Here is a 12761-nt window from a genome sequence, read left to right as displayed (position 1 = left end):
GTGGAGAAGGGCTCTCAGCATTCCTTAGTTCCTTACAGTTCTTGTCAAGGGGTGGGTCCCAGTGAGCGTCCCCTTCCGTGTTAGCATGGTGATGTCTTTCTTTGTCAGGTCTTGTTGAGGTAGCCATGCTGATGAGCCTTCATGGATCTGACATTTTAGGAGATGCAGTTTCACAGCAGACCCCATCTCCATTTTCACCACAGTCCACGAGCCTTAGGTGCAAGCACTGTGTTGTGAATCTCCCCACTGTGTGGGCTGCTCTCACTCAGTCATTACGTCTGTCAGTCGCTCCAGCACTTACAGTCTATAATGGTCTCCATCTGTTCCAAGGAGAAGTTTGTTTGACAGAAAGTATATTTATTTGGGGTATTGGGATATGTATTTAGAATGCAGTTGGGAATTAGGCTGAACCGGTAAAAGTGTACAGATCCTCCTTACCCGGCCTTTACCTAGCGCCCTTTCCACTCCTGAAAGTGAGCCCTTTTATTCACTCTGTGTGGGTGTGTGGTGTGAGTGATGTGAGGACTCAGCTGCCACGTCTTTTCCCACTATGGTTTTGTCTTTTTATGAGAAAAGCTTTGCCTAATTTTGTGGTGTTTTTTGGTGTAATGTGGAGGCATTATTAAAAATCTTGAATGATTTTAGAATTTAAGATGGGCTAGAGAGATGGCTCAGAGGTTAAGGGCACTGACTGTTCTTCCAGAGGTCCTGAGTTCAAATCCCAGCAACCACATGGTGGCTCACAACCATCTGTAATGGGCTCCGATGTCCTCTTCTGGTGTGTCTGAAGACAGCTACAGGGTACTCATCTATATCTAGATAGATAGATAGATAGATAGACAGACAGACAGACAGACAGACAATCTTTAAAAGACTCCTATAAGCAACATGGGAATAATATGACTTACAAAACTGAGTGAAGTTCCACTGTCAGTTATAGAATTCAAGACTTGGGCCTGTAGAGATGGCTTATAAGAACATGGCTGCCCTTCCAGAGAACCCCAGTTCAGTTCCCAGCACCCACATGACAGCAGCTCACAACTGTTTGTAACTCCAGTTCCAGGGGGTCTCATGCCTGCATACAGACATACGCAGGCAGAGCAACAGTGCACATGAAATAAAACAAACTATTTAAAAAAGCAAAGGAGTCAAGACTTAGTATAGAAATCATCCGGTAACATCAAGTTCAGGTGTCCCCACACAGGTGCAGAGAGCGCGTCCACCGGGCCTGTCAGTGTGCACGCTCTCCCTCCCTCCACTCACTCATTTGCTTCTGCGCTCTTTATCAGTAGTCATGTTTCAAGAACAGGAGCTACATGAAGATCTCCTCAGATCTTTATTTTAGCTTTATACTTGACTGTCAGTCTATAAAATGTATTGATCTGTAGCCCTGTAGCCTCCTGAGTCTAAAGGAGGGCTAAGCCTCTTTCCAGAGTGCTGGGAATATAGGACTCACCAAAGTGCTAAATGTTCTGTGAATGCGTCTCATTAAGTCCTTGGGCCCCTTTGAGAGCTGGGGCTGCTCAGCTTGGGGAGATTGCTTATTTAAGTCCTCTTAGTTGGAGGACTCTCCAGGCTGTCTGCTAGACTGGGCTCGCAGTGCTCCACCAGCTGCATTCTTTCTAGGTAGCTTTCTGCTTCTCCTCCTTAGAGTTGTCTCCCTAATATTCCAGCCACCCATCTCACAGGCTCCTCCTTCACTATTTCTATGCCACCCACTGCCTCCCAGGTCCTTTCTCTAGGAACTGCACTGCCTTGAATTATCCATCCATCCATCCATCCATCCATCATGTATACAGCATTCTGCCTGCATGTATGCCTGCAGGTCAGAAGAGGGTATCAGATCCCATTACATATGGTTGTGAGCCACCATGTGGTTGCTGAGAATTGAACTCAAAACCTCTGGAAAAGCAGTCAGTGCTCTTAATCTCTGAGCCATTTCTCCAGCCCTCATTAATTTTTAAAAATTTCACAGTTGTAGTCCTTGTTATTGAAACTGTAATATCTACTTTCCTGTGGAGCTCCCTATAGCTGTTAAAGCTGTCAACGCAGTGGCTTGAGGCAGTTGTTACAGGCACTTGGGGCTGGACAGGGAGAAGGCTTCATCCCAGCAGTTTGAAGCCAGCCCAGGCAGGCCAGTGAGGCTGGCAGCGAAAGGCAGCATGCTGTCTGACTTGGACCCCATATGTCAGGCAGCCAGCTTGAGGTGTCTGACCTCACTGCATGGAGAGCTATGTGCTCAGAGTGAAATTCAGAACTAGCTGACTGGAATGCCAGGGTCCGTAGTGTTCCACCTCAGGGAAGCTCAACTCTGGGGTGACTTGGCGGTGTAAAAGCAGGGGACAAAGTTGTTTCTGGAGTGTATAAAAATACTTAAAACTATCTTTAAAACTGCAAGGTGAAGAAAATGTAATGGCTTTCTCGGGATTATGCTTGGATGTTGATAGTCTTAGTTATTATAGACCACTAACTGCCGCTTTGTGAGGCTGCCTCTGGTGTTGGTGTGAGGGGCTGCTAATGACATTTCTTAAGCTCACTCTTTGTTTTCTGTGCATATGGAGTGAACATGTTATTGTTTCTTAGGCCTGAAACCCAGCACCGAGGCTCTGCACCCCACTCCGAGAGCGACATCCCCGAGCAGGAGGAGGAGATTCTGGGGTCTGATGATGATGAACAGGAAGACCCTAACGACTACTGTAAAGGTGTGTGCTTGCCTGTCCAGTGCGGTGATCAGTGCGTCCTGATGTGACCGCCTTGCTCTGTCCTTTGATCAAGATGCAGGAAATGGGGTTTTGCTCTTAGTTGGGTTATATTACGTTTTTAAGCTTGTTGACCCTGCTAGGGCCTGACCAGAGCCTGGGGTTACATTCTTGCACTCAGCCCCTTTAAAATGTGTTTTCCAGGCTGGGCAGGGTGACACACCTTCAATCCTAGCACTCTCGAGGCAAGGGCAGGCAGATCTCTGAGTCGAGGCCATTCTGATCTGCAGAATGAATTTCAGGACAGCCAGAGCTATGAGACATGTAGAGATTCTGTAACTGACTAGCACTAATTTAAAAGGAAGGAAAGAAATCTTTTCCTCTTTGAAAATTGACAGGATATGCTTACCTACGAAAATTTCAGAGGTGTGGTGAACAGATAGATACCAGAGCTGGCTGTGTAAGCACAGTCTGTGTGTGCCGGGATAATAGGTGTGTGTCGCCACACTCAGCTCAGCTGGTATATAGATTTGTTTTTGTTTTTGTTGTTTGTTTTTTGTTTTTTAAGATTTATTTATGTTTGTATGTGAGTACACCGTTGTTGTCCTCAGACACCAGAAGAGGGCATCAAATCCCATTACAGATGGTTGTGAGCCTCCATGTGGTTGCTGGGAATTGAACTCAGGACCTCTGGAAGAGCAGTCAGTGCTCTAACCACTGAGCCATCTCTCCAGCCCTGTTTTTTGTTTTTTTGTTTTTTTGTTTTTGTTTTTGTTTTTTTTGTTTTTTTTTTTGTTTTTTTGAGACAGGGTTTCTCTGTGTAACAGCCCTGGCTGTTGGTGTTTGTTTGGTTTTTAACTACTGTAATCCTCTCTGTCCAGGTGACAGCTGCTAAGATGTGTGTAACTGGGCCATCAGGCCTCAGTGGCCACCCTGCTGTGATAAGACTTGCCAGGGTCTTGAGGGCAGACCCTGGAGGATCTGCTTCACTGTCTAGGGGAGCTTGGACCTTTTCCCCCACAGGCATAGATAAATGCCGACATGTATTGTCTGGGACCTGAGGCGGACTTTCTGTTTGCTTTTTTCCCTTTTTCTTTCCTGGGGTGGTTGGGGATGGTTGTCACTGCGTGGCTGGCCAGGAACTCACTGTGCTGACCTACATTGAGAAGAAAGACCTTTCTATAATCATATTTGTTATTATTTCTCTCTGAATTTTTGAGATACCAAATGGAGATTGGTTGATTTTGATAGACATGTTGGGTTTTGAGAGGCCAGCAGTGTGGTAGCCCGTGACCACAGGTTGACGCAGAATATCACATACCTGGTGTGGATTCTCACCCATGCCGTCCTCACACCAAGCTGAGCGACACTGGGACTCGAGGCTCCCATTGAACTCCTCTTACCAGACGTCCATGGTGCATGGGTACGTCTGTGCTGACAGACAGGATGTGGGTGAGCGGTGCTTCTCGGTTCCTCTGACTGCTTCCTTCCCCATCTCCCCCGTCTCTTTCAGGAGGTTATCATCTTGTGAAAATTGGAGATCTATTTAATGGGCGATACCATGTGATTCGAAAATTAGGCTGGGGACACTTTTCCACAGTATGGTTATCATGGGATATTCAGTAAGTTTACACGGGGAGGAAATAGAGGGTGGACCTTGATGTTTTCTTTGACATTCAAGAGGTGATTAGGTCTCTATCTAGGCTGATTACCTTTTTTAAATTTCTCTTTTTTAATAATTAGCATTTACATGCTAATTTTACATAATGGGTTTTATTATGAGTTCCTAACAAGCATGGTTGGTGTGGGTCCCAGAGGCCAGGGACTGATGGAGTCAGTGACTTAGTGTCAGGGAGCACATGGAGCTGCCAGGCTCGAGGCTGCACGAGTATTTAATGAATGGGAAATAGAGAAACTCAGGACCGCCTTTGCACTAGAGTGTGTTTAAGTTTGCAGGTGATTAGGCCAACGGTGCAGGTTCATTTCACTACACCGTTCTCTTAACTGTGTGGGGAAAGTTCTGTCTGTCCCCATAGTCAGAAGGCGGACATTGAATTCAGAGAAGGTGTTCAGTCTGAGTTTACCTGGCACAGGTTCTGTTAGCTCCAAATGGCCGGTTTCTACCACTCCTAGGTGCACAGTCCTGTCCTCTGGAAGTGACTCCATTTGGCCACAGGGTAGTAAGGAATGTCCCCACTCAATGCTAGCTCTTAACTGTGACGGTGCGTGGCGGCTGGATAATTGAGTCTGCATTGTCTTTTTAGGGGAAAGAAGTTTGTAGCAATGAAAGTAGTTAAAAGTGCCGAACATTACACAGAGACAGCACTGGATGAGATCCGGCTCCTGAAATCGGTGAGTGTGAGGGAGGCCACCTGTGCATGTGCCCTGGCCAGGGGCAGGGTAGGGCTTCTGCAGGCTTAGAGGCTCCCTAGAGCCGCAGAGGAAGGTCAAGGTATCTGTTTCCTGCATCTTGAGGGATTGATGCATCCAGTGGTTAGATCTGTCTTAGCATCTGCGTATACTCTCCTGCCGAGTAAGCAGAACTTCAGTGACTGTGTTTTATGTGTACCACATACAGTCCATGAGTGTCTTTCATACTTCAGTCAAAAGCAGAGTTAAGGGGTTGGGGATTTGGCTCAGTGGTAGAGCACTTGCTAGGCAAGGCCCTGGGTTCGGTCCCCAGCTCCGAAAAAAAGAATAGGAAAATAAAAAGCAGAGTTATGTGTGTTTATGATAACTACTTTGTTTTGTAAAAATGTATCGTGCCTTGTGTGGTGCTGCACGCCTTTAGTCCTAGCACTCGGGAGGCAGAGGCCTGTGGGTCTGAGTTTGAAGCCAGCCTGGTTTATGTAGCAAAGTCAAGGCTGCAGGTTGAGACTGTCTAACGAGGCACAGCAGCACAGAGCTGTGGTTCTCAGCCTTCCTAACGCTCCGGTCCTTGAACACAGTTCCTTACGTTGTACTGACCCCCCCCCTCCCCCAACCATGCAGTTATTTTTGTTTCCACTTCATGACGAGTTCCGCTGCTGTCGTGATCCTGATGTAAATGTTCGGAGACAGATTTGAAAGGGGCTGAAACCCATAGGTGGAGACCCACAGGCCCAGAACACAGACTGTGATTGTTGACTGTTTAGACCTCGAAACACAAGCATGTCTTTCCCAAAGCCTTGCCTTTCCTTTTTATAGTGAATTGTGGTGACAGGAGTATGGGGACAGACACTGCTCAGACAGCCTGCTCCCCCTGGTGACTGGTGACTGCTTCACTTGTGCTTAAACATAGCTGTTGCTTCTTCCCAACACAGGTTCGCAATTCAGACCCGAATGATCCAAATGGAGAAATGGTCGTTCAACTACTAGATGACTTTAAAATATCAGGCGTTAATGGAACACGTATCCTTTAAGAACTCCACTTTTTTCTTTGTTTTTAGTATTATTATTATTATTTTTTAAGCTTTGTGTAAGGATGTGCTGCCTTCATGTATATATGTGCACCCCAAGGTTGCAGTGTTTGCAGAGGTCAGGAAGGGTGTCAGGTAACTTGGAAGTGGGGGGATAGACAGTTGCAATTCCTTCCACACGGGCACTGAGCTCCCAGTTGCTCAACCGTCTCGTCAGCCCTGTTTTCTTTGTTGTATGTGTGCCTGTGTGCGTGCATGCGTGTGTGCATGTGTGCGTGCATGTGTGCATCCTGGAATGGGGATGGAGCTCAGATATTCACACTTGTTGGCAAGAACTTAGACCCATCAGGTCACCTTACCAGCCCAAGAACTTATTCTCTATTAGTCGTAAAATAGTTTATTACCAGAGAAAGATGCCACCTGGGTCCCTGTTCAAGGTGAACAGTAATAAAATAATTTCCCACAGGTGTGGGTTGTATCTTTGTTTTGTGTCCTCCAGAATATAAAAGAATTTTTAAGAATATCAAAATCTAAAAATAGTGAGTAGATTTGTAGTAACTAAATAAAGGTCTTAGAATTTTTATAGATTAGCTCAGAAATTTTAAGGGAAGTACTTGTTTTGGGGTTTTGTTGGTTTTTTTTTTGTTTTTTTTTTTGTTTTTTTTTGGTTCTTTTTTTCAGAGCTGGGGACCGAACCCAGGGCCTTGCTCTTCCTAGGCAAGCGCTCTACCACTGAGCTAAATCACCAGCCCCTTGTTGTTTGTTTTTAATAACAAAAGGACTTACCATGTAGCCCGGGCTGACTTTGAATTTACTATGTAGTCGAGGCGGGTCACAAGTGTGACCCATCATACCTGGCAGCCAGTCTTTTTTTTTTTTTTTTTTTTTTAAAGATAATGGCTATGAAATATTTAGGGTACTTTTCCTGTAGTGTTTATCAGGCTTAGTATAAAGAGAATGAAGTGGTTCTATGTTGCCTGTTGTAACAGCACCTTACATGGGGCTGGAGCAGGGTCAGCTGTTAGGCTACTTACTGTTCTTCAGGAAGATGTTCCCAGCCCCCACGGTGGGGATCTGATGTCCTCCTCTTCCCTTGGGCACAGCACACACGTGAACACGTGTATGTCTAGGGAATACAACATGCACATAAAGGAAGATAAATGCTTTTAAAGGAATTTTTTTTAACAGTACCAAGAATTGAACCTGGGGCCTCAGGATTGTCAGGCAGGTCCTCTGCTACTGAGCCACATTCCCAGCCCCTTAAAAGATTAAATCCCGGGGCTGGGGATTTAGCTCAGTGGTAGAGCGCTTGCCTAGGAAGCGCAAGGCCCTGGGTTCGGTCCCCAGCTCCGAAAAAAAGATCCAAAAAAAAAAAAAAAAAAGATTAAATGTTTACATCCTATTATAAACAGTGACTTAGAACAAATCTTCCTTTAGGTTTTAGAGTTGGAGAGACTGATTTTCTCATTGGGCAGTTACGTAGGTGTGCAGGGAGCGCGGGCAGGAATGTGCCGAGACGGGACTCTGACACTGCTCGCTCAGCAGCCACTAGGGACGGAAGGAGTGCGGTTCTGGGTTTTGATTGGTCAGCCCTTCATACCTGTGAGCCTCTGCTTCCATTTAACGTGTCTGAATGTTTTGTCTGATCATATGTGTATATAGTGTGCTGCCCATGGAGACCAGGAGAGGGCGTTGGATTCCTTGAGACTAGAGTTAGAAAGACTGGGAATGGCCTTGCAGGACCTGGGAGTCAATCCATGTCCTAGAAAAACAGCCTGTGCACTTAACAATTGAGCCACCCCGCCACCCCCTCAGGCCTATTTCTTAATCTTAGGCAATCCTAGTAGCACACACCCCCACATGGTTATACCCATCTCTCTGAGATTAGCAGATAGCTCTCAGTGCAGTCATTCTGCCCACAGAACTCAACCTGGTAACTTTAAATTCTACTCATAAATGTCATGGCATACTTAGAGACGTCAAAAGATAACTCACCATGTGGGGACTGGGGGATGAACTCAGGCTTGGTGGCAAATGTCTCTGCAGCCCTTAAGCCACTGAGCCATCTGGAACACACTTTTTAATTCACAACTTGAGCTCCCTTGCCACAATTTAAACCTTGAAGCCTTTAGGATTTCTTTCCTGCTGTTACCATTGCTAAGAAGGAGCAGTAAGAATGCAGCTTCACGTCTTCTAGAGTTAACCTGATTAGGAAAGGCTGTTTGTAAAACTGCTCCTAGGGTTAAGACGTCTGCTTCGACTATAACAAAGTCAAAAAGAAATATTCAAGCTTTATTTCTCACTGTGTAGCCCTGGCTGACCTGAGCTTACCACGCACACTCATGACGATGTCAGCCTGCTTGTGCAGGGCGCTTACCTGTGCTTCCCTTACGTGTAGTCACACTCTCTGCTACTTTCCTTGTCACTTCCCCAAAAGATTCCAGTAGCAATAAAAGTGCCTAAAACTGACCACCTGCTGCCAGCACCCGCACCCACCACCCTGTGCCATGTGAGGCCACAGCCTAGCGTCTCACCTCATGAATTACTTAGTGTGCTGTGCAGAGTTAGGACTATTCCATTAGAAAGCCTAACACTGACCTCTCATGGGTCATTAGATGTGCACCCCATGTTCAGGATAGTCTTAGATATCATCAGTGAAGTGTGCCTGAATACACTGCTGTCTGCTGAGAGCCACCCAAACCCATCACAATCTCAACCAGTCAGACTCGGGCTCAACCCACCGGAGATCGGTAAGGAAGTGAACAGACCTGCAGGTGGAAACGAGACTTAGAATGCGTGCACTGTAATTCTCAGAGAACTTAACCAGGACCGCTCAGTGTCATCTGAACACAGCCCCTCTTGTTAATTAGCTGGTACCAGCCAGTACCTGTGTAGGGAGATCTCACCTCCCCATCGGGCGGGTGTGTTTAGTGTTGCAGAGCGATACAGTTGCTTTCCAGGATAACCTCCCGCAGCAGATGCCTGGTTACCTGTTATCTGCTACCTACACTAACAAGGTGTCAGACTTAGCCATCATCCCAGTGGGGAGCTTGGGGACAAGCATGGTGCTGGAGCGGAGCTGAGAGCGGACATCCTGCTCCTTGGGCAGCAGGCAGAGAGACACACGCCAGGCCTGGTGTGAGCTTTTGAAGCCTCAAAGCCTTCCCTGGTGACTCATCCTCTATTAAGGCTGCACCTTATCCCTCCCTGCCTGAGCCTGTGGAGGGAGGCCAGTCCCATTCCAGCAGCCACAGTCAACTACATAGGAACTCTGAGGACCTCCGTGCCAGTGGAGCCTCTGTGTTTTCTCTGCCTATTTATCAGGAGGGTGACTGCTTAGCATACGTGCTTCCTCCGCCCTCTCAGACCCAGGCCCTCAAGCAGTTGTGTGGCTTGGTGCTCCTGCAGTGTTTAAAAACTGGTCTTTGTGTCCATGCAGGCCTCTGCGGGGCAGTGGCCATTGCTGGGGTGGATTTGAGGGCTCTCATCTGACAGCCCCTGGACTATACTTTGCCTTCTGTTTACTGTTAGAGCCCTGGTAATAATTCATCTCCTATTTCTTGAAAAGCGTTCAGTGACCTGAGAGTAATAACCCCAGACTCCTTGCCCTAGAGATGCAGGCACGTTTGACCTCGGTTTGACCCTTTCCTTCTTCCTTATGCTGTGTCCACTCCTTCTGAACTCAAAAGACTGCATGGCCCTCTGACATTGAACTCTTACGGCTGACATTTTGTCTCTGCTTATACAGTCCAATGCCCAGCTCCTCACAAACCATTGGTTTTTATTTTCATTTTAGCCTCATTTCCAGTCCAGCCAGTACATGATGCCTTTGCACTCACTCTGGGGATAACCTGTTAACACCACAATTAGTTTTCTTTAAGCCCACATTTCTGCTCTCTTTAACATTTTCTCTTTTGAGCACTTCCTCATGTGCTCACTCATATATACCAGACCAGCTTCCAATCCTCCTGTCTCCGCCCCAGTGCTAGGGCTCCAGGCACACTGCTCAGCGTGGGTAGTGATGCAGGACAGGACCATCTCCAGCTCTGCTGCTCCTTGTGTTTGAATTTTAATTTATTTATTCTTTTATGAGTACACCATTGCTATCTTCAGACACACCAGAAGAGGGCATCGGATCCCATTACAAATGGTTGTGAGCCACCATGTGGGTGCTGGGAATTGAACTCAGGACCTCTGGAAGAGCAGCCAGTGCTGTTGACCCTGAGCCATCTGTCCAGCCCTCAAGGTTTACTTCTATGATTGGACCAAACAGAAGTGACCGTTTTCTTTTCTTTATATTCGTTGAGACCTTCCTGAATATGGTACCAAGGACCTTGTGACTGACTCTCTCTGGATTGTTGTTGTTGTGGTGGTGTTGTTGTTCTACGGGAACAGCGTTGCAGCCCTTGAGCAGAAGCTGGTTGCTGTTCTCTCATCCTTCCGATTCTTCTCTACCTGTTGTTTCCTCTCTTGGGTCCTTGACACTTGAATACTTGAAGGGCATGAGCAGACACCCACCATGGTGGTCTAGCTTTCCCTCTGCTCTCTGCTGCTGCCTGGGACGCCTAGATGCACAACTCAGTCTGCCTAGAGAGGCTCAGGGCCTTCCCCTGAGGGGCTACTGCCCTTGTTGCCCAGGGACCACCGTCATCTGTTTGTTTGTCTGTCTGAATTGGGCAAATAGAGCCCACTTGTCCCATCCCTTAGTTTAGGTCTGTGGTGGTTTTCTCGGGTTAGTTTTGTCCGTTGTACTGTGAGGGATACACGTGTTCTTTATGGTACCATGTAAACACATGGTGTGAGTAGACAGCACACTGAGGTGCTACCCTGCTGTGAGTGACAGTGACAATGCTGTGTCTGACACTGGTCTAGTAGGTGCCCACAGGTCACAGGAGGCTGAGTCCACACGCCAAGATGGCTTTGGTGTTCTCTGGTAAATGTCTGCTGCCTCTCCTGGAGATCTGTGTTTATGTTGGCTCATTCTAAAGTGGTGTGTTAACTTCCTGCAGAGTGGTGGCACCTCTCCAGCCAGCCCAGTTCAAGGCAGTCTGCGCCACACAGTAGTGTGGTCCTGTTAGCAACAGCAAGATGGTGCTTGTTTCTCTTGGGTTCCACAGCCATCTTCTGGGAGTGGGGGGGCTAGGCTACGTTTTAGCGGCTTAGGCCTGCAGCTCGGCTGGAATGGTGAGGATGCTGTGGGGGAGCGGCAGGCAGGCAGTAAGACCAGTGCCTGGTACCAGGATGAACATGGCCGCTCTGTCTTTATGAAGCAAGTCACAGACACTCAGTGTGTAACGCTCCACTACAGACAAAGAAGCATGCTGCCACCTTCCCGTTTCAGTTACGTTTTGTATCTTGTCTTTGTTCTTTATGTTGAGTTTGTGAGAGCCTGCCTGTTACCCCAGTTACTCTGAGCGGAACCTGGCTCTGACTGCACAGCCAGACTGGTCTTTCCTCTCACCATGAGTATATAATGCTGTCTAAATTAATGTGTACAATTCATCAGTCCTAGCCGGCCTGTCTTGCCACTTTATGATATTGTCAGTGACTGCAGTGCTTTTTAAGCGGGCCTGTGACTGAAGGCCTCCATGCTTCTGTTGTGCTAGAGCCACCTTCCCCCGCTTTCCTGTGCCTCTTTCCTTAATGAACTCTAGATATCTGCATGGTGTTTGAAGTTTTAGGACATCATCTACTCAAGTGGATCATCAAGTCCAACTATCAGGGGCTTCCGCTGCCTTGTGTCAAAAAAATTATTCAGCAAGTATGTATGTTGGTCACTGCTGTGCGGGATACCCTCACCCCATTGCTGTGTCTGTGAGAAGTGTCTGACTGTGTTACTATGTAGCCCATGCTGCCCCAGAACTCAGGCTTGCTTCTGCCTCCCTGGTCCTGGGATTAAAGGGTTTCTTCCACCTCTACACCTGGCTTATGGTGTTTTCTCTTGCTAATAAAATGGACTAAGGATTAGGACTGGGAAGTGGCTCACTAGGAAATTGTCTGCATGTAAATGTGGAGACAAAAGCTTGGCCTTGTGGGCTTTTGTTTTGTTTTCTTATGTGTTTTGTGTTTTGCCTCCATGTCTGCATCTTGTGTAGGCAGAGGCTCAATGAGCGTTCCCCTAAGCTGCAGTTTAAGGCAGTTGTGAACTGTCATGGTTGCCTGGGTCTTCTGGAAGAAGAGCCAGTACTCTGTGCGTGCGTGCGTGCGTGCGTGCGTTGTGATGTCTTCCTTTCCCTGCAAGCTTGGCTCGTGTGTAGACGAGGCTCCTGCTTTGTTTCCGTTTAGGTGCTCCAGGGTCTGGATTACTTACACACCAAGTGCCGGATCATCCACACTGACATCAAGCCGGAAAACATCCTGTTGTCCGTGAACGAGCAGTACATTCGGAGGCTGGCTGCAGAGGCCACAGAGTGGCAACGGTCTGGAGCTCCCCCACCATCGGGGTCTGCAGGTACATGGGGTGCTTCCCTTGACCCGCAGGAATTTCTGTTTGTATTAGGTCACAAGACATGAGTAGAACTCACTGCCGAGATACTTTAGCGATGGCAGCAGCATTAAGGAGACCGGTATCTCTTCCAAGCGGGAAGAGAATGAAGAGCTGGTATTTTAGATGCACATATTCACTGTAGTAAGGTAGCTGGCTTACACTACATCTTTATTTGTT

The 12761-nt window shown here is 47.3% G+C and overlaps 1 protein-coding gene across 2 annotated transcripts in view; it reads left to right on the top strand.

The window, feature by feature from the left end:
• Srpk1 (SRSF protein kinase 1) overlaps positions 1-12761 on the top strand; it is a 36253-nt gene that overhangs the window by 9418 nt on the left and 14074 nt on the right. For both annotated transcript variants that reach the window (XM_087597654.1, NM_001025726.1), the window contains 6 exon segments: positions 2584-2702; positions 4213-4321; positions 4964-5051; positions 6002-6089; positions 11752-11858; positions 12383-12548. In XM_087597654.1, coding sequence (XP_087453780.1) covers positions 2584-2702; positions 4213-4321; positions 4964-5051; positions 6002-6089; positions 11752-11858; positions 12383-12548 — 677 coding nt within the window.

This window comes from Rattus norvegicus, chromosome 20, assembly GCF_021556685.1.
Source record: "Rattus norvegicus strain SHRSP/BbbUtx chromosome 20, alternate assembly SHRSP_T2T, whole genome shotgun sequence".
Lineage (NCBI taxonomy): Eukaryota > Metazoa > Chordata > Mammalia > Rodentia > Muridae > Rattus > Rattus norvegicus.
This window is presented reverse-complemented; position numbering and strand designations above follow the sequence as displayed.